Source organism: Ogataea polymorpha (assembly GCF_001664045.1).
Source record: "Ogataea polymorpha strain NCYC 495 leu1.1 chromosome Unknown OGAPOscaffold_1, whole genome shotgun sequence".
NCBI lineage: Eukaryota > Fungi > Ascomycota > Pichiomycetes > Pichiales > Pichiaceae > Ogataea > Ogataea polymorpha.
In genome coordinates this window covers 1,259,907-1,279,297 of record NW_017264698.1, presented here as the reverse complement: position 1 = coordinate 1,279,297, position 19,391 = coordinate 1,259,907, and the positions used below count along the sequence as shown (strand labels likewise).

Sequence of the window (19,391 nt, the reverse complement as noted above, 5' to 3'; positions counted from 1 at the left end):
TTGTCACACGACAAGTGTAGGCGGAGTAGTTCTGGATTGTGTTCAGGAAGGATCAGCGGATATTGATTGTGTAGACTTCCATATTTATTTTCGAGCTTGATTAATTTTCGGTTCAGCTCACGGGAACAGCAAGACACATTTCGGAGAAGCATGTCGCGCATGACAGTTTCTTCTCGGAGAATGATTCACGACGCTACAGGCGCCCAAGGATATGTGGCTACGATGCAGCTTGCTTTTGTTTCTTTAATCACATATAGTCTCGAAAGGAGGAAAAAAGGCATCAGATACGACTTCGTGGCCAAGCTGGTTTAAGGCATGCGACTGTTAATCGCAAGATCGTGAGTTCGATCCTCACCGAGGTCGCTTTTATTCTTTTTCTTTTTTTTTCTCTCAAAAAATGTTCTAAAATTTCTACCCATTTCGTGAACGGCTAACAAATAATAGAAGCTCAATTTTGGGCCCTAACAGCCAATAACCTCGGCTCTACAGATGGAATTTCTTCTACTAATTGGTCATATCATCTCGAATTCATTAAAACTATTAGTTCTTCTTGTAGCTGAAGCTGAAGTATTCTCCTCCTAAGTTGCTTTCGAAAAGCTGGCTAAAAGTCTTGCTTTTGTTACCGTTTCGAATCTCGTTCATGATTTGCTTCTCTTTCTCAGCTCCGTAGTTGAGCTTTGCTTTGAGATCGTCAGTCTCGGTGCTGTTTTGTTGCTCTTGTTTTCCGAACATGGCGATATGTGAAAGATTTAGAGGACCTCTCAGAAAGTTAGGATCTTCTGGACTATTTATTCTGTTGATGTACGGCGTTGCAAAATCCGTCAAGATCTTTAAAGAGTCACTAACAATCGTCAAAAAAAGAAACGAGCCGGCTATAAAATTAATTTATAACTCGAAATTCATGCCGTTGCGGAAAATTAGACTCCGATAAATTACATCCAGACCTTGTGCTCTATACACGCTACATGCGAGGGCAAGTCTGCTCGCCCAAGAAGCTCTCACGGTGTGTGTATCTGGCATTTTATTTTCGTAGTTACCGGCGCCATTTATCCGCACAGGGTGAAATAGAGGGGTAGTGAACGCTGGTCATAAGTTGCATGGGTGGGGTCTGTCCCGCACGCGCTTTTTAGGAATAGCGCAACTCCGTCTAATTTTGCTGACCACGGATTGCGGTGCAAGGATGTAACACAAAACTGCCTCGTAACGGCTGCTTAGCTAATCGACACATGCGTCGTGGTCCTCGTATAGCTGTAGAACCAGGACTGCACGTGTGCAGCAGGGACAGGCCAAGATTGGTGGAGAAACCATGATTCTGTGAAGGAGTCTGGCCATGTGTGTCCTTAGAGCCTCGTTTTTTAAGCGCGAAAAGGAAGAAACCGGTCGTTTTTCTGGTTGCACGAGCTCGTACTCAACTTCAAAATGTCACGAACCAAGCAATTTCCAAGTGACGGCCACAAATTACATAACAGATTGTTTGGAGGCTTAGCATCCCAATAAAGACACATAGCAAGGATGCAGTCATGTCCGCTTCATACCAAGTTACTGTGTCCTTTAAGAGTAGGTAGGTATTTGTACAAGCTCGTATACCAAGAGAGATTATCAATTGCGATCTAGTGCGCCTTTCCGGAAACAACCCAAGCATCTAAACTCCCCAGAGCCAAAAGTATTGGCGCAAAACTATCTGGGAGAGTAGCTTGCTAGACGGCTACAGAGCTAGCTGCCCGGGCAATGGAATTCGGGATTGAAACGCAGTTTCGGGATATGACATGCAGAAGGTGCATATGGCTCGGTTATTGCTCCTTTTTGATGTACAGCGAGACGTGCATATCGGGATTGTTTCGGGATTCCAAGCCCAAGCCCCCAACTTTGTGAATCCCGTGCATCTGATCGCATAGTATAAATACCGAACTGGAAGCCCAAATATAATTATCATGACAGAGAAAGAAATCGTCACTGTGAACCTAACTGATGCTTCAGAAGAGGAGCTAGTGGCTTTGATCGCCAAGATTGCCGACGTTCTGGAGGCCAGAAAAAACACCGGCAGCGCCTCTGAGAAGCAGGCAGAGGAGCGGGAAAAGTCCGAGTGTCGTTCCAAACAGAAACGCAAGCGTTCCAACAAAAAAAAATCGAGAAAATTAGCACGGGAGGACAGTCCGTACTGGGGCTACGAGGAGTTTGGTCCTTGGCGCTTTGGCCCTCCTCCTCCACCGCCACCACACCACCACCCGTATGGCAACAGAGGGTTCGGCATGTTCAGTCACCACCCTCACCATCCTCCACCACCGCCACCTCCACTGCCGTTCCACCACCGCGACGTGTACGGCTACGGATATGGCGGCCATTGGAGACGTCCACGTAGCAGGGATAGGGCGCACTTCATACGCGAGTGGCACAGTCCGCCACCGTCGCCTGCCGGCTTCTGGCATCACCGTTATTCGTCAGAGAGCCCTGACTCCGGGTCGGAGACTGAGGTGTAAAAAAATACCCGCAAAAACAGGACGGCAGAATTTGTCTTTAGCGGAGCGAAATGAGGACGGCCGTGGAAACGAGCAAGAGCACGTCGACGCACACGAATTTCATCAGCCGTGCAAGACGACACAGAACACAATAGGACGCGAGTTTAAGTATATAAATCAGAAAGCGTGATAAGCATAGTTTACGAATGTAAAGGTGTTCTAGAAATATTTCACTGCCGCGTTATTTATGAGGATGAGGGGCCTATGTGTACGGTCAAAAAACTTATACCCTTTTCTTGTATAAGTGCATGTAAAAGGGCGTTAGCATTTACCATTTACCCAATTGAGAATCGGTGTACAGATGTGTAAGCGCAAGAGTACTAACCTGGATGTGCCCGAAGCCTCGTCGCAAAGCTCATTACCTGATCAAGGGTCCTCCATCCCAGCAAACAAAGAATTAGGCCGAGAGATATTAATGAAGCCCAGCAACTCGGCGCCGCCAAGAATCATCATGCCAGCAGGATCGGACGGGTCGTCGGGCGTTGTTTTGCAGAAGAAGCGCCGTGTGGTGCGTGCCTGCGACAGATGTCGAAAGCTGAAAATCAAGTGTTCTGGCGACCTGCCCTGCATACACTGCACTGTCTACAGCTACGAGTGCACCTACGACCAGCCCAGTCGCGCAAAGAGGAAGAACACCACCGCTAATGCAGGGTCTCCATCGGGTCCATCTGCCAATTCTCAGCATCCCCATCTTCCTACCAACAGCCTGGAGGTGATGGCGCGGATGGCCGACCGACTCAAGCTGTACGACGACATCCTGCATCGACTACTGCCCGACATCAAGCTGACAGATCTCAACGACAATCCGAAGCCGATAAACCCCATGAAGCTGCTCACGGCTATGAACAAGCTGCGAGAAAAGTCGTGCGACGAAACAAAATCCTCGAGCAAGACCATCGCAGAGGAGTACGAAAGGTTGCCGGACGTGCCCCTGCCAACACTGCCCAGCGTGCCGAAGCCTGCCCCTTCCACGACCGCGGTCAAGACCCACGAGTCACCGTCGGAACGCTCGCACTTCTGCAGTCCGCATGGTGGCGGCCCGCACCAGGGAATAGACGGTTCGTACGAGTCCAGCATGGGCAAGGAGATCAAGATCATTCTGCCGTCTCGGGAGGTTGCGCTGAGGCTGATCACCAAGACTTGGGAAAACGCGTGTGTTCTGTTCCGTTTCTACCATCGACCCGCCTTCATTGAGGATCTGAACGAGCTCTACGACACAGACCCCAGCCAGTACACCAACAAGCAGCAGCGGTTTCTGCCGCTCGTGTACTCAGTCATGGCCTGCGGCGCCCTCTTTCTTAAGAGTGATGAGCAGACCAACGGCTCGAAGAATGGCGAGCCGACCCCTGAGAACGAGGTTTTTGAGGACGAAGGATACAGGTACTTCATTGCAGCGCGGAAACTCATCGATATCACTGACACCAGAGACACGTACGGCATCCAGACAATTGTAATGTTGATCATATTTTTGCAGTGTTCAGCCAGGTTGTCGACATGCTATGCATACATCGGCATAGCGTTGCGGGCAGCTCTGCGAGAAGGTCTACACAGAAAGCTCGACTACCCGTTCAATCCAATCGAGCTGGAAATCCGAAAAAGATTGTTCTGGACTATCTACAAGATGGACATTTACGTCAACACCATGCTGGGGCTTCCGCGGACGATCAGCGAGGATGACTTCGACCAGGACATGCCAATCGAGCTCGACGACGAGAACATCACGGTGGACGGCTATCGCTTCGAAAAACAGGGCGACCGACTGTCGAGCTCGGGCATTGCCAACGCACATACGAGACTGATCTTCATCATGAAGAAGATCGTCACAAAACTATACCCCATCAAACCACGAAAGATAGAAAACGGCCGTCGCCCCGAATTGATGACCCACGATATTGTATACCAACTGGAAATCGACTTACAGGACTGGATGAATAGTCTTCCTCTAGAGCTGAAGCCTGGTGTCGAACCTTCAAGCCAGTACCTGAAAGCCAACAGACTTCTTCATATCTCCTATCTGCACGTGAAGATTATCTTATACAGGCCTTTCATCCACTATCTTTCGTCGGACCACGTGAATAGGCCGAAGTCATCTAATGATCTCAAATGCATCGAGAAGGCCAAGAATTGTATTAACGTGGCCAGAATTGTGGTGAAACTGGCAGAGGACATGATCAACAAGAACATGTTGAGTGGGTCTTATTGGTTTTCGATATACACGATTTTTTTCTCCGTCGCATGCCTGGTCTACTATGTTCATTTTGCACCGCCCGTCACGTCTAGCGGAAATTTTGATCCCGAGTACATCGCAATCAAGAAGGACGCAGAAAGCGGAAAGAGAGTTTTGGACATTCTGAAGGACAGCAGCATGGCCGCGCGAAGAACATACAACATTCTCAATGCGCTGTTTGAGGAGCTAAACCGCAAAACTGCCAATGCCAGCATCAGCCACGAACCGCCAAACTCTCACTTCCTTACGCCACAAGTTGGAAAGTCTCAATTCGAGCGTGATAACCACAAAAAAGATCAAATGGCTATTCCACTGCCACCGCAGAATATGAGACCCCCCGAGTACGTGCAACAGCCCTTTAACGGCTACTCAAAAATGGAAAATTCAGAGATCAACAACATCGTTAATGGTGTGAATTTCATTGATGGTGTGTCCACCGGCATTAACCTTAATCTTCCTTCGAACTCGGAAGTGGAGGACGTCCCGTCGTCAATATCTCCTCCAGATCAGAATTCCAAATACAAGTATGTTCCTGGTCCTATGGACCAACTGGACATGAAGATTTTCGGACGCTTTCTGCCTCCTTATATGCTCAATTCAAATCAACAGTCGACAGATAATACTCCGGAGCCCGAGCCTTACCCAGAGCAGTATCAAGAGCCGGAAAACGAGCCTCAAAATGGAACCATCTTCGGATCAATTCCTTCGGGACTGTCTACCGTCTCCCAATCCCAACAAAACAGCAAAGGTTTTACCGGACTGCCGCCCGACTACCAAGGCCCACCAAAACGTTACGATTTTGAGGACATGTTCTATAATGACTGGAGTGCAGGCCCTCCAAATGATTTTAACCAGAAATCATAATCCATTTTAATTAATAGGTAATCCATTTAACATTAATCTTACCTACCAGTCAAAAAACATACACTACAATACAATTAACAATCTATGCGACCCCCTCAATCATCCCATGACAATCAAACTCCATGACCGCGAGACAAAGAGTCTGCGTTTTTCACTCCTCTGCCGCGACCGCGAATTCCTCTGTTGAGATTTTTGTATAAATCGGCGAAATAAAGCAGAAGATCTCTCTCGTTTGGAGGAAGAGCATCAATGGAGTTACCTGAGGACGATATATGTGCCAGTTTGTTGGTGAGTTCGTTCAAGGTCTTCATGTGGAATCTATTTTGATGTGCCTTGAGATTTCCTAGCTGTGTGAAGCTTTTGTTGCAGTTGTCGAATTTACACACAAACGGCCTCAGGTTGTTGTGGGTCAGCATGTGCGCCTGTAGGTTCCCTTTTCTTGAAAACGACTTATCGCAAACCTCGCACTTAAACGGCTTCTCTCCGGTGTGGAGACGCAAATGAGTTCTTAGATTGCCTCCTTGAGTGAATCGCTTGTGGCAATAAGAACACTCGTAGGGCTTCAATCCTATGTGAGAGCGAATGTGCACCTCCAGATGCGTCGACTGAGTAAACTTCTTGTAACAATATTGACACTGATGTTGCTTATGTCCGCGTATGTTAGGTTTCTCAACACCCCCAACCAATTCTACCGGATTTGGTAGTACAGAGGTGGTGGTTGTCCCTGGGCCGACTTCCTCCAGAATGGTTCCATCCTCGGCCTGCTTGATGTCTCCGGTTAATCCCTTCTTGCGCGCCTGGATAACCAGCATTAATTGATCCACCTTTGTTGCGCCTATCAACGGCCGCCCGTCTTCGGTGTGGAGTGCCTGATTAGCAGGAACCAAGTTGGCCATGTTACTGTACTCGGGTTTGACATTTGGAGCCACCGGCACCAGATTGTTCGTTGATTGTTGTATATTGGCCTTTTTGCTGACGGGAGACAATGCGCTGTCCAGAGACCCTGAGTTGCCCGAGCTCACAGATTCCGGATTATAGGCCCCGTGACGTGTTCTGTTGGGCGCACTTTCCTCATCTTTCTTCAACTCCGACTCCTGTGCCGGACGCGAGTTCTGCGCATCTTTTTGGACACTCTGGACAGAATTCTTGGCTGGGTCCATCACCATCCTTGAAGGAATCGGCAGCATAGGCGCGCTGGAGTATATGCTTCCCCCTCGGGAATGACCGGATTGGAACTGTTGTTGATTCTGAGAAGTCTGCTGCTGGTCGGTATACGGAATGCCGTCAAGCAGGTCGCCGTTCTGATCGAATATTTTGTTCACACTGTCTCTTTTCAAAAAGCTGTCCACATCTCCAACGGGAAGTTCGCTGTTCGGCTGGCTTATTGAAGGAAACCTTCGGAAAAAGTGACTGTTGCTTCTGGAGTTCGTTACAGCCTGCGCTTGAGGTATCTGGTATTGTGTCTGTTGTGGGGTCAACTGCGTCGGTTGCTGCTGCTGTTGCTGCTGTGGCGGGATAAAAGGCTCCAACTGTTCGCTCGGGCGTCGTCCGTAAACATGATCACCGGGCCCCGAGTGTATCATCCGTTCTGAGGAATAGGGCTGGAGGAAGTTCTGCATAGTCCCGTTGTGGCTTCCTGGAGGATACGCAAACATATACTCTCTCTGGATATCGTTGTAAGGGAACCCTTCAGGGGGTTGCTGCTGCGAGGCACCGCTGAAGCTCCCCGGAGGAGCATTTGAGTCAAACGAAAACCGTGGGAAAAAGAAGCTGTCCTGACGCGGAAACATGCCAGAAATCGAGTTGTTGTGCATCTGATCGCCTCCCACAGCCGTGTTTCCAGCTTGGTAGTAGTCGGTGGGCACGCCAGACGACCCGGTCAACAGCGAGTCCCGTCTATTGGCAAAATTAAAGGATGCCTCATCGGGAGCCGGGTTGTGCTTGCTGCTCGCTTTGCTGTTCAGGGGGTCTGTCTGTGTGCCATTTCCAGGGTCTGGGTGCTGTGATGAGTATATCATCGGCATAAAACAGGACCCTTTCGTAATATCACTCAGTCTTCCACTGGGCCAATTTACGTAAAATGTTTTGTTTATGCCACTTGCTGGAGCAAGTATAGAGGGCAATGAGATAATGCATTACGTAACAACGCAAATCGATTGGCTTCCATGCCTGGCTGCCGTACAGAGCAACTGAGAGAGGAGACCATGGCTCGAGAGGCGGCACAATGGCAGGTTTGGCTTGAAAACTACGGCGAACGAGTGCGGCGATATGGCACGGGCAGAAAGCTGATAGATACTATTTCAGCGGCGTGGATTTTTTTTGTTAATAATTGCATTTTTTTCACCATGTCAGACGCATCGATGGAGGACGTGGTAGACGAGACCATGAGCCAGGACGAGGTCGACACCGAAAAGATCAAGCTTTTGCCTGGGTCCACGCCTGATGGGACAGCGGCATCTTTCCAGATCAGCGATGAAGACCACACGCTAGGAAATGCGCTGCGGTATATGATAATGAAAAACCCAGAGGTTGAGTTTTGCGGATACTCGATTCCACACCCAGCAGAGAGCAAGATGAACATCAGAATCCAAACTTATGGCGGCATGAGCGCTGTGGAGGCGCTCCACAAAGGACTCGATGACCTTGTTGATCTGTGCAGTCATGTGGAAGACGTTTTCGGAGAAAAAATCAGTGCAAGAGACTACGGCACTGAGGAACCTTAGAGGCCTCAGCGGAGGCTTGTATAGAGCGAATAGCTACTCAAAATGTATTTTAATGGGTGAAGTTGATTGAGATATGGTAGCTGGTATTTCTTTTCCAGAACCGGGTAAGTAAAATTTTTTTACGGAAAAAGATCAATTTTTATCAAAATTTTTTTTTTATCTAAAACAAATTATTCCCTTTTAACATGTCGTATACTAACAACAATAGAAATAGCTACCAGTCGTATGGCGGTGGACATAGAAGTAGGTTTGGCAGAGATGACCGCAATGGCAGCTATGGACGCAGAGATGATTACGAGCTTGGTGCAAATTTGACCAAGCCCAATTTCGATCTGGAGACTTTGCCTAAGTTTGAGAAGAATTTCTACAAAGAGGCAGAAGCTGTTACTTCGCGGTCAGAAGATGAGGTGGCTGCGTTCAGAAAGGAGCACGATATGACGGTTTATGGCAGGGACATCCCTAGACCTATCACCTCTTTTGACGAGGCTGGTTTCCCAGACTATGTTCTGAAGGAGGTGAAGGCGCAGGGATTCCCTAACCCGACCGCGATTCAGTGCCAGGGATGGCCTATGGCTCTCTCGGGACGTGATATGGTGGGAATTGCTTCAACAGGATCGGGAAAGACCCTGTCGTACTGCCTGCCGGCAATTGTGCACATTAATGCCCAGCCCCTTTTGCAACCCGGCGATGGCCCAATTTGTCTGGTCCTGGCTCCAACAAGAGAACTTGCTGTGCAGATTCAGAAGGAGTGTTCGAAGTTCGGACGTAGCTCCAGAATCAGAAACACCTGTGTCTACGGTGGAGTCCCTAAGGGCCAGCAGATCAGAGACCTTGCCAGAGGCGCAGAAATCTGTATTGCCACTCCTGGTCGTCTCTTGGACATGCTGGACTCTGGCCGGACCAACCTGAAGCGTGTGACCTATCTCGTGCTGGACGAGGCCGACAGAATGCTGGACATGGGATTCGAGCCCCAGATCCGCAAGATCGTCGACCAGATCCGCCCTGACAGACAGACGCTGATGTGGTCTGCTACATGGCCAAAGAATGTCCAGACATTGGCCAGAGACTACCTTAACGACTACATCCAGGTCAACATTGGTTCGTTGGACCTAGCCGCCTCGCACAACATCAAGCAGATCATCGACGTTTGTTCCGAGTACGAGAAGAGAGACAAGCTTGCCAAGTACCTGGAGTCCGCCATGGCGGAGCCACAGGCCAAGGTGATTGTCTTTGCGTCTACGAAAAGAACCTGCGACGATATCACTGCCTACATGCGCAGCGATGGCTGGCCAGCCTTGGCTATTCACGGCGACAAGGAACAAAGGGAAAGAGACTGGGTTCTGAGCGAGTTTAGATCCGGACGGTCGCCAATCATGGTGGCCACGGATGTTGCCGCCAGAGGTATTGGTAAGTTTTTGCATGGGAAGCGTCCCATCAGGCTTTTCGCTTGGCTACACTTTGGTATAGAAATATATTCGAGTTGGGCGGAAAGCACTTGGTATTCGTAAACTAACGTATTAGATGTAAAGGGAGTCACCACGGTGATCAACCACGACATGCCCGGCAACGTCGAGGACTACGTCCACCGTATCGGAAGAACGGGACGTGCTGGCGAGAAAGGAACAGCCATCACCTTGTTCACGGAGAGCAACTCCGGCCAGGCCCACGACCTCATCACCATTCTGAGAGAGGCCAAGCAAGAGATTCCTCCGCAATTACAGGCTTTGGACAAGAAGGGCAACAGAGGCAACGGATACGGTTATGGCAGAGGCCGCGGAGGATACGGTAGAGGCCGTGGTGGCTATGGCAGAGGTGGCCGTGGAGGAAGAGGCGGCTCGAGAGGTTTTTCTGGAAGCAACTCTGCGCCATTGGGAAACAGAAGGTTCTAATAGATTATAGATCCGTTATACAGTTATTCGTTATTTTCAGAGAGTAGTTTTGCGTCTTTTGATCCATCGGGCTGTTCTGGCTGTTCGGCCGGCCGCGCCACGCGCGGAATGTTCGACGCCAGGTACATGGTATTGGTGAGCACCTGAAGCTTGATCCAGGGGTGGTTTTCGAACCAGAATTTTTCCACCACGTCTGGGTCCGTGAGGTCCTCGTCCGTGTGGAACGCACCAATGATCGAGCTGACCTCCTCCTTGCTGATGGCGTGTTTAGGTGCCGGCTGGTCGATCACCCGCTGCACACGCGAGCCCAGCGTGGCCGTGTCTCTGAGCGACTCGGCATATTTCTCGTGATACTGGTTGAACTTGGCCATGATTTTGGACCGCATCACCTTCTCGACGTCAGCACGCGTCAGATACTGCATCCAGAGCAGGTCCACGTATTGCGAGATGGTCATGGGCATGTAGTTTTTCGGGCCCAGCCAGTACGTGCTCTCCTCGCCATCCTGCATGGCCTTGTCTCTTGCAAGACAGGTTTCCACATAAAGCGGGTTTTCGTATGGCCTCCACGCATAGCTGAGCTCGTGCGAGCCGCCCAGAAAGAAGGCGGACCCGAGCACTATGCGGGCGAGCGAGGACGAGTAGCGACGGAAAGCAGGCAGGCCTCTGAGCCGGGGGATGCGCATAATCAGCGCGGCGCCGACGTAGGACTGGGCAAAGCCCATGAGCGCGCGCAGCGTTGTGCAGTCGTGCGCGGGCGCCAGGGGCCCCCACAGCGGCAAATTGGGCAGGGCGTATCGAAAACACTGTTTTTCGACTTTGTCCAGCAGGGTGTCGTTTTTGTCATGCAGCTTGCGGAATTCCCAAAACTCCACGTCTGTATTCATTGCAATTGGATGGGAGGGAAGAAATGAAGAGGGACGCAATGGTATATAAATAACACAGATGGTTCAAGCAATGGTTTAACTTTAATGATTTATTTCCAACAAATATTTATTTGAAATGATTTAATTTTTGGGCCGGACCAGTTATTTACCTTGTGATTTTATTGAATCTGTTTGGAATATAGTCATTTATTTAGAAGTGTCAAGGACATATCTACCCAAGATCTTGCCCTCCTCCATCTTCTTGAAGACCTCAGGCAGCTCGGAAAGACCGGCAATTTGGAATGGAGAACGGACAAGGCCTCTGGTGAAGAAGTCCACGGCCTCGGCAGTGTCTTGTCTGTTACCAACATAAGATCCCTTGATCTGGATGGACTTGACGACGTGCTCAAAGACAGGAGATTCGCAAACAGCGCCGGCTGGAAGACCAACCAGAACAACCTTACCGAGGGTTCTCACGTATTGACAAGACTGGGAGATAGCAGCTGGAGACACAGACACGTTGATGACACCGTGTGGACCGCCATTGGTGACCTTCTGGATGGCAGACACAATGTCCTTCTCCTTGGTGAAGTCGACGTAGAATTCGGCACCGAGCTTCTTGATGAACTCGCCCTTCTGCTCACCACCGTCAATACCCAGAACTCTCAGACCCATGGCGACAGCGTATTGAACGGCAAGAGAACCCAATCCACCGGCGGCACCGGAAATAGCAACAATCTGACCTGGACGCAAAGCAGCAGTCTTCAAGGCCTTGTAAACAGTCACACCAGCACACAAAATTGGAGCAACAGCAGCGAGGTCAGTTCCTGGAGGCAGCTTAGCGGCCTGGACAGCGTCAGCAGTGGCGTATTGTTGGAAAGAACCGTCGTGTGTGTAACCGGAAAGGTCGGCGTCAGGACAGTTTGGTTCGGCACCCTGTTGACAGAACTCACAACCCATACACGAGCCGTTCAGCCATTTGATACCGGCCAAGTCGCCGATCTCGAAGTTTTTAACGTTCTCACCCTTGGCAACGACAACACCGGCACCCTCGTGACCACCCACAAGTGGGAGTTTGACAGGCAGTGGCCAGTCACCCTTCCAGGCGTGCAAGTCGGTGTGGCACACACCAGAGTACTTGACGTGGACCAGAATCTCGTTTGGCTTTGGCTTTGGAACTGGGATCTCCTTGTACTCAATTGGACCGCCGTTGGTTTCAAAAACACATCCCATCTGGGTCTTTGGGATGGTTGGAGCAGAGGCAGTGGAGTGTCTGAAGACCTGCTGGACTACAGCCGGCTTGGCTAGACGAGCAAATTGGTTTCTCAATGCAGCAACTCTCGAAATAGACATCATGGTTGGTGCTGATTTTGCGAACCAGCTGGATTTCCAGCGATATAAATTCTTGAGAGGTGGACGTCGATATACGTCTGCGGCATATCTAGACACCCAATCACAACGGGCTAAAAACTTCCAACCTGCATGAAATACCCCGTTTTAGACACCCCACTACTTGTACCGACACCCCCGCTGCATTTCCGGGTCATGATTGGTCGCGAAAAAATTTCCTGCCAGGACTCCGTCTCCGTTGCTAGTAGTATGCAGCTGGCATCTCCGTGCTCGTCATTGCCCTTGTGCGTTCCGGCGAACGACAGCTCTTATAGCTGTTCCATCTCTTTCCGGAGTGCGCTGTACAGCCACTAGGGGGTGCGAAAATAGCATCAAATCGGCGGGGAAAATGGAAAGGGGGTGTAGGTACCCCGGATTCGATACCGCTGACGACACCCTCTATTTTCGCAACCGGCGCCCCCGGCATCCTACAAACTACGGCCATCAATTCCGAACTGCCTTGGCAGTCGTGTTTGTATGCTCAATACCACCATATATTGGTCCCGCTTCCAGGCTTAACAACATAAAAAATACGTGCCATGATTACGTAATCATTGCTCCTCGTTCTGTGCGTAGAAGAAGTTGACAGCAAGCAATTGAAGCTCGTTTTTCTGGCTCCACTCTTCGGCACCCCATCCGGGGACACCCGTGCCCCAACAAGGGCGATCTGCTGGAGCTTCCGGCTCGACCCCTGGTTTCTGCTTGTACAGCAGAAACACGTATCTATGCTTGCCTGTTTTTGGTGGAGGAGCAGGACCCATGTAGGGGATGAGGTCTTCGCCATTGAGGTTCGACGTGGTCAATTGTTCCTCTATTTGGGATATATCGACAGATTTGTTAGGGTCGAAGTCGTTAAGCTTTATATTTTTCACAACGTAGTGGCAGTACTCTGACCACTTTTCATCGCCCTTTGTTGGTGCGTCTGGATCGGTGAGCACCAAAGTAAATCTGTCGGAGCTCGAAATCGAAAAGTCCGGGTCAGTGTCTTTAGAGAGGTTGAGTGTAAAGGCCATGTCTGGTCTGCGTTGAGTGTCCTTCACCAATAGGGTGTTTCCCATGGCGACTTCCTTGTCCTGGCCGTAGGAGATGATCAGAAAGCCCTTAGGAGTGAAGGAGTCGGAATGGATCACCGTTGGAACCACCTCGCTCTTTGTCAGAGCGTCTTTGATGGAGTTGGAGATAGTGACGAGTCCCATTTTATTGTTTATGATAGGACGGCAAAGAGCTGGTCTGTAGCTTAAAGTTGGTCTAGGAGCAAGATATGAAGAATATCTGAGAGAAACTAGTTTGGTGCTTCGATTAATTAATTGTCCCAGTTTTAATTGGGAGGCCATAGCAATTGAGGGGCAATGGATAAAGATTTTCTTAGAAAATGTTGAATGCAGCAAAGTATTATTATTCGAGAGCAAGGGGTACTACTTGGTAGATTATTCAGTAGTATTATTCAATAGTATCAATCGATAGTTCGTTATGCGATCATCATTGCTAATTATATAATGAAGGACATGGCGTTGCGGCCGCCTCAGGGTCAGTGCGCACCCATCCTGGAAATTGCCTCCGCGAGCGATTGACCGTACCCTATCTCCACTTCTCGTCCTGGATAAATCTGATGAGCGTTGGACTGCCAGTCTGCAGCAACGGATGGCCCGCCACGATGTTGAGGAACCGCTCTAGGCCCTGTCTGCGTTCCTCTATGAAGTCGTCGTCGAACCGGTTGTTGTAATTGAGCAGCGACTTGTCCGGCAGTTTTGGGATCACCACGCGGGTGGTTTCCTGCTGGAGGATCTTGCGGAACGCGTCGAACTCGCTGAACCGTCTGCGCACCCGCGAGTACTTTTTCTTGAACGCGGGGATGTTGGTCCGGCACACGATCTCGTAGTCGGTGTACATATTGGTCGTCTTGTTGCCGTGGGTGACCGGGTTGACCACCTCGAGCTCCAAAAAGTTCTCTGGCTCGCCGTAGAGCTCGTCGAACGTCTGTTTGTGTTGTTTTGGGCGCACAGACGAAAACGACTCGAACGGATTGGGCATTGAAACGGAAATAATTAATTTGAAATAATTGCAAAATATTCCTTAAAAACACCCATTCGGACCTCTTGATGGCCTTCGAGGAATTTGGAGATCAGCAGTACGCCATGGCTCGCTACAGCGAGATGCCGGCCCACCTAGACGAGGAGGGCATAGGCGTTTCGGATGATCTGGAAGAAGAGCTCTCGCCCGAGAACGGCGAGGTCGACAACGAGCAAGAGAACGACGCAGAGGACGACTCGGACGAGTTCGGAGGGCCGTCTGGCGCGTTCAGCAACGTGGGACAAGGCCTGAGCGGCAAGTACAAAAACATGATGATGCAATACTGGCAGGAAACCATCAATTCGATCGAGCACGATAACCACGACTTCAAGAACCACCAGCTCCCGCTGGCGCGGATCAAGAAAGTGATGAAGACCGACGAGGAGGTCAAGATGATCTCTGCAGAGGCCCCGATCCTCTTCGCAAAGGGCTGCGACATCTTCATCACCGAGCTGACGATGCGGGCGTGGATCCACGCCGAGGAGCACAAGCGCAGAACGCTGCAGAAGTCCGACATCGCGGCGGCGCTGCAAAAAAGCGACATGTTTGACTTTCTCATCGACATTGTGCCTCGCGAGGAGGAGAAGCCTCGCAAGAAGCACTCTCAGCACCTTGCGAACCTGCAAAGCCCGATGGACCCGGACTACCAGATGCGCTACCAGCAGCAGTACATGCAGCAGGTGTATTCTCCGATGCCCATGCAGAAGGGCGACAACTACGAGTACTAGGGCCGGTATGCCTGTTACGTAACGGCTTATATAACGAATCGACTTATGTTCTGGCGACGCGGCGCAAAATCTAATCGATTGATCAATTAATTAATTAGACACACGTGGGCAGCCATTTTTTTTTTTTTTTACCCGCCTTCATAAAACCGTTGCTCGTGTGACCAATTTCCATTTCAGTTTTAGTGCCAAGTACTGCGCCATGAAGTTTTCGCACTCGCTGCAGTTCAACGCTGTTCCTGAGTGGAAGGAGCACTATCTGGCGTATTCGGCGCTCAAGAAGCTTATCTACGAGCTGCAGGAGCTCGTGCTGGAGAACGACAACTCCAACACGGCCTCCTCGAAGCTGGCCACGTCGCACACGTCGGACAACGACGTGCGGTCCAATCTGGCCGGGCTGGAGCTTTCTGGGGCCGCCAAGTGGAAGGTGTCGCTCATGGACAAGATAGGCTCATTGAGGCGCAAGAAAGAGGAGGCCACGACCGAGACTCTCGAGCTCGAGTCGATTTCGGAACAGGAGACGTTAGACCTGGCAAAGATCGATCTGGACAAGGTTTCGCCGACCAAGGTGTTTGAGACGGCTCTGCTGAAGGAGCTGAGCAAGATCGACCGTTTCTACACTGCGCAGGAGAAGGTGATTTTCAGCGAGATCGACCGGCTGCTCAAGGATCTGCATTATTACAAGGAGACGCAGGACGATTTGCAGAGGATCAAGACCAACGACAGACTGGACCGGTTCAGCAAGGACGTCGAGCGCGACGCGGGCGACGACGACGAGGACGACCTCGAGAGCACGACGGCGTTCTCGACGCTGCTGAGCGACCGCGAGCTGAACCTCTCGTTCCAGCATGAGGTGAGCTACAAAAAGCGCATTGTGCAGGCGTTCATTGAGCTGTCGGAGCTCAAGTCTTTCATCGAGCTCAACAAGATCGGCTTCAGCAAAGTGTGCAAGAAGTTCGACAAGGTGCTGGAGCAGCACATCCGCGAGCGCTTTGTCGAGTCGCTCAGCTCCCGGTCCGAGGTGTTCAGTACGGCCACGCTCGTCAAGATCGACGACTATCTCGACGAGCTGGTGGAGGTGTATGCTGGCGTGACGCAGGACTCGATCGAGGCTGCGCGGGCGTTTCTGCGCAGCCATCTGCGCGAACACATCGTTTTCGAGCGCAGCACTGTGTGGAAAGAGATGATCGGTATCGAGAAGGACAAACACAATGCCAAGGGCTCGAGCGTGCTGACGGGCGACGAGGCAGAGCTCAAGGGCATGTTCCAGGTCGAGATGTACAGCACAGAGGTCTCGTGGCTGCCCTTCCGGCTGGGCGTGCCGAAGTTTCTGTTTGGCTGGACAGCGTTCAAAATCGCGCTGACGATTCTCGTGGGCGGCATCTTGCTCGGCGTCAAGACGCTCAACGACCGCACGCAGGGCAACTGTCTCGCCGTGGTGGCCGTATGCGCGATTCTGTGGGCCACAGAGGCCATCCCGCTGTTTGCCACGTCGCTGCTCGTGCCGTTCCTCGTGGTCACGTGCAACGTGCTCAAGGACGCCGACACGGGCGAGGTGATGGGCGCCGCGGACGCGACCAGCTACATCTTCAGCACGATGTGGAACTCCACGATCATGCTGCTGATCGGCGGCTTCACGCTCGCGGCCGCGCTGTCCAAGTACAACATCGCGCGCATCGCGTCGTCGTACATTTTGTTTTTCGCCGGCACGTCGCCGCGCCGCATCCTGCTGGCCATCATGGTGGTGGCATTATTTCTGTCGATGTGGATTTCGAACGTTGCCGCGCCCGTGCTCGCGTACTCGCTGATCGGCCCGCTGCTCAAGAGCATTCCCACCGAGTCTGGCTTCGCGAAGGCTCTCGTGCTGGGCATAGCGCTCGTGTCCGACGTGGGCGGCATGAGTACGCCGATCTCGTCGCCGCAAAATATCATCGCCATCGAGGCACTCGAGCCACACCCGACCTGGGGTAACTGGTTCTCGTTTTCGATCCCTCTGTGTCTGATTGGGCTTTTCCTGGTGTGGCTGGAGATGATTCTCACGTTCAAAATTAACACCGTGAAAATCAAGCCTATCAAGCCGATACGCACCGCCTTCACCCTCAAACAGTACTACATCTGCTTCGTGTCCGTGCTCACCATTGTGCTGTGGTGTCTCGAGTCGCAACTCGAGTCGCGACTCGGGTCGTCCGGCATCATCTCGATCGTGCCGATCATCGCTTTCTACGGAACAGGCCTGCTCACCACCACGGACGTCAACAACTACCCCTGGTCGATCGTCCTGCTCGCGATGGGCGGCATCGCGCTCGGCAAGGCCGTCAGCTCGTCCGGTCTGCTCCACACCATCGCCACCTCCCTCTCCGACAGAATCCACACGTACCCGCCGATCGCGATACTGGCCATCTTCGGCGTGCTGTGCGTGGTGTTTGCAACGTTTGTGTCGCACACCGTTTCGGCACTGATTCTGATTCCGCTGGTCCAGTCCGTCGGGCAAGAGCTCGACCAGGGGTTCCTGCTCGTGTGCGGAATCACGCTCATTGCGAGCGTCGGCATGGCGCTGCCAATGTCGGGCTTCCCGAACTCGATCGCCATCTCCATGACCGACGACCTGGGCAAACGCTATCTCTCGACGAGCCTGTTTATTTCGCGCGGTGTGCCGATCTCGCTCGCGATGTTTGTGGTGATCATCACCGTCGGCTACGGAATCATGAGCAGCATCAGATAGATAGACGATAATGGAATGGACAAAAAAAAAAAGAAGTAAAACCTGCCGTCCCCAGGAATCGAACCTGGGTCGCTTGTGCCACAAACAAGAGTACTAACCACTATACTAGAACGGCGTATCAGCCGAAATTTTGCGCAAACAGGCCCTTGTCGTCGCACACCCGCCTCCGGCCTGCCCTGCCAGCTAAAAATAATTATTTTATTTTCTCTCGCCTCATCCATGGAGTACATCTACAACCCGTACGACGGCATATACTACGAGGTCGTGCCACGTCTTCAGGAGCGCGTTGACAACTCCACAGAGTGCGTCTCGTGTCCCTCGCTGCCTGCGTGTCCAGCGTGCGACTCCACCGAACAATGTGCGCAGTCGTCCGGATCCTGCACCACCTGTCCCACACGGTACTGTGCCAACATCACATCCAGCCTGACCTCCGCGTCCAGCACGCAGGCCGTGTCGAAAGGGCCGAGTTCGGCGAAAGTGGGCGGAATCGCAGGCGGCGTGGCCGCGTTTGTGTTTCTGATCCTGTGCGGCCTGTTTTACCTGCTCTACAAAAAGTGGTACAAGAAACGGTACCCACACGGCTTCTTCTACTACTACGAGGAAGATGACGAAGACGAGGACGACAAGGAACAACTCACGGGGGGCCCGAGACAGCGGCGAAATTCGCAGTCAACGCTCACAACGATGACCAACTCCGTGCTGACCAAAGCGTCGAACGTGATCAACGTGACCTACATTCCAGGCGTGACGATCCGCAACGGCAGCGCCAAGCTCACAAACAGCCGTGCAGGCGGGTCCTCGAACGGCAGCAACCGCGCCCTGAGTGTATACTCGAAGGAGACTTATTATAGCGATCTGGAGGCCGCCTCGATCCATGGAGGCAACGTGGTCACCAGGGGCGGTGTGCCGCGGCTGGTGAATGTCGAGGAGGACGCTTATGAGTACGAGCCGCCCAAGAGCCGGTTCGTGCTGGAGGATACGATCGAGGAAGGCGAGGACGAGGACGAGGACGAGCCCAGGACAGACTCGCGGACCGGGACATCTGGAGGCACGCCGCTCGGGTTTGGTCCGCTGTTGCTGCGCAGCAACGACGACGTGCTGGGGAGCAGTGACGATTCGGATCTGGGTGACTCTGACGAGGAGAACATCGAATTTCTCACGACGCAGCACAGAAAAGAGCAGGAGCACCACGCACAGGCCGGCGGCGACACTGTTTCGCTGGACATTCCGCTGGAGACCTTGGGACGGGCCGACAGCAACGAGGTGATCTTGGAGGTGGATCTGGACGTGAAGGACAACGGATCAAATCCGTTCGAGTCTCCGTTGGATTTTCAGAAAAAGTAGTTTGCGACTAAAATTTTCCAGCTGTGTTGACAAAATAAAAAGCATTGTAAATAAAAACA

General features: G+C 51.7%; 12 protein-coding genes and 2 non-coding genes across 14 annotated transcripts; 8 read left to right on the top strand and 6 right to left on the bottom strand.

Moving 5' to 3' along the window:
• The first annotated feature begins 288 nt into the window (after positions 1-288).
• Positions 289-363, top strand: OGAPODRAFT_t8. The gene has a single exon. It is a non-coding gene; the product is annotated as a tRNA-Asn (tRNA).
• Positions 364-1,564: 1,201 nt separating this feature from the next.
• OGAPODRAFT_15416 (uncharacterized protein) lies at positions 1,565-2,643 on the top strand (the record flags this gene model as incomplete). Its single annotated transcript, XM_018353717.1, has 1 exon — positions 1,565-2,643. A coding segment is annotated over exon 1 (208 nt), but the record flags the coding sequence as incomplete, so codon positions are not given.
• On the bottom strand, positions 1,565-7,797 carry OGAPODRAFT_74931 (uncharacterized protein). Its single transcript, XM_018355949.1, has one exon. It carries the CDS (start codon positions 7,629-7,631, stop codon positions 5,721-5,723), a length of 1,911 nt encoding a protein of 636 aa, XP_018213470.1. The 5' UTR covers positions 7,632-7,797; the 3' UTR covers positions 1,565-5,720.
• Positions 2,827-7,797, top strand: OGAPODRAFT_15414 (transcriptional activator Mut3p). Its single transcript, XM_018353716.1, has one exon. The coding sequence runs from the start codon at positions 2,968-2,970 to the stop codon at positions 5,605-5,607; it is 2,640 nt and encodes an 879-aa protein (XP_018213471.1). The 5' UTR covers positions 2,827-2,967; the 3' UTR covers positions 5,608-7,797.
• Positions 7,798-7,966: 169 nt separating this feature from the next.
• Positions 7,967-8,382, top strand: OGAPODRAFT_15413 (uncharacterized protein; the record flags this gene model as incomplete). The annotated part of the gene is made up of 1 exon (XM_018353715.1): positions 7,967-8,382. A coding segment is annotated over one exon (364 nt), but the record flags the coding sequence as incomplete, so codon positions are not given.
• Positions 8,383-8,512: 130 nt separating this feature from the next.
• On the top strand, positions 8,513-10,220 carry OGAPODRAFT_85019 (uncharacterized protein; the record flags this gene model as incomplete). Its single annotated transcript, XM_018356789.1, has 2 exons — positions 8,513-9,737; positions 9,852-10,220. The coding sequence occupies 2 exons, from the start codon at positions 8,516-8,518 to the stop codon at positions 10,217-10,219; spliced, it is 1,590 nt and encodes a 529-aa protein (XP_018213468.1).
• A 22-nt stretch (positions 10,221-10,242) lies between these two features.
• Positions 10,243-11,103, bottom strand: OGAPODRAFT_22951 (uncharacterized protein; the record flags this gene model as incomplete). The annotated part of the gene is made up of 1 exon (XM_018355231.1): positions 10,243-11,103. The coding sequence occupies one exon, from the start codon at positions 11,101-11,103 to the stop codon at positions 10,243-10,245; it is 861 nt and encodes a 286-aa protein (XP_018213467.1).
• Positions 11,104-11,241: 138 nt separating this feature from the next.
• OGAPODRAFT_15412 (uncharacterized protein) lies at positions 11,242-12,799 on the bottom strand. Its single transcript, XM_018353714.1, has one exon. The coding sequence runs from the start codon at positions 12,433-12,435 to the stop codon at positions 11,290-11,292; it is 1,146 nt and encodes a 381-aa protein (XP_018213466.1). The 5' UTR covers positions 12,436-12,799; the 3' UTR covers positions 11,242-11,289.
• Positions 12,800-12,943: 144 nt separating this feature from the next.
• On the bottom strand, positions 12,944-13,811 carry OGAPODRAFT_15411 (uncharacterized protein). Its single transcript, XM_018353713.1, has one exon. The coding sequence runs from the start codon at positions 13,665-13,667 to the stop codon at positions 13,023-13,025; it is 645 nt and encodes a 214-aa protein (XP_018213465.1). The 5' UTR covers positions 13,668-13,811; the 3' UTR covers positions 12,944-13,022.
• A 123-nt stretch (positions 13,812-13,934) lies between these two features.
• Positions 13,935-15,340, top strand: OGAPODRAFT_15409 (uncharacterized protein). Its single transcript, XM_018353712.1, has one exon. It carries the CDS (start codon positions 14,571-14,573, stop codon positions 15,267-15,269), a length of 699 nt encoding a protein of 232 aa, XP_018213463.1. The 5' UTR covers positions 13,935-14,570; the 3' UTR covers positions 15,270-15,340.
• On the bottom strand, positions 14,050-14,502 carry OGAPODRAFT_22968 (uncharacterized protein; the record flags this gene model as incomplete). The annotated part of the gene is made up of 2 exons (XM_018355232.1): positions 14,050-14,448; positions 14,473-14,502. The coding sequence occupies 2 exons, from the start codon at positions 14,500-14,502 to the stop codon at positions 14,050-14,052; spliced, it is 429 nt and encodes a 142-aa protein (XP_018213464.1).
• A 69-nt stretch (positions 15,341-15,409) lies between the features above and the next one.
• OGAPODRAFT_15408 (uncharacterized protein) lies at positions 15,410-18,000 on the top strand. Its single transcript, XM_018353711.1, has one exon. The coding sequence runs from the start codon at positions 15,469-15,471 to the stop codon at positions 17,986-17,988; it is 2,520 nt and encodes an 839-aa protein (XP_018213462.1). The 5' UTR covers positions 15,410-15,468; the 3' UTR covers positions 17,989-18,000.
• A 31-nt stretch (positions 18,001-18,031) lies between these two features.
• On the bottom strand, positions 18,032-18,103 carry OGAPODRAFT_t6. The gene has a single exon. It is a non-coding gene; the product is annotated as a tRNA-His (tRNA).
• A 104-nt stretch (positions 18,104-18,207) lies between these two features.
• OGAPODRAFT_74923 (uncharacterized protein) lies at positions 18,208-19,348 on the top strand (the record flags this gene model as incomplete). The annotated part of the gene is made up of 1 exon (XM_018355948.1): positions 18,208-19,348. One exon carries the CDS (start codon positions 18,208-18,210, stop codon positions 19,330-19,332), a length of 1,125 nt encoding a protein of 374 aa, XP_018213461.1. The 3' UTR covers positions 19,333-19,348.
• Between the last annotated feature and the right edge of the window lie 43 nt (positions 19,349-19,391).

What these genes read in the sequence shown, in the direction of transcription:
- OGAPODRAFT_74931 (XM_018355949.1), bottom strand. Translation starts at nt 7,631, where the DNA reads ATGCCGATGATATACTCATCACAGCACCCAGACCCTGGAAATGGCACA.
- OGAPODRAFT_15408 (XM_018353711.1), top strand. Translation starts at nt 15,469, where the DNA reads ATGAAGTTTTCGCACTCGCTGCAGTTCAACGCTGTTCCTGAGTGGAAG.
- OGAPODRAFT_15412 (XM_018353714.1), bottom strand. Translation starts at nt 12,435, where the DNA reads ATGTCTATTTCGAGAGTTGCTGCATTGAGAAACCAATTTGCTCGTCTA.
- OGAPODRAFT_15414 (XM_018353716.1), top strand. Translation starts at nt 2,968, where the DNA reads ATGCCAGCAGGATCGGACGGGTCGTCGGGCGTTGTTTTGCAGAAGAAG.
- OGAPODRAFT_15411 (XM_018353713.1), bottom strand. Translation starts at nt 13,667, where the DNA reads ATGGGACTCGTCACTATCTCCAACTCCATCAAAGACGCTCTGACAAAG.
- OGAPODRAFT_15409 (XM_018353712.1), top strand. Translation starts at nt 14,571, where the DNA reads ATGGCCTTCGAGGAATTTGGAGATCAGCAGTACGCCATGGCTCGCTAC.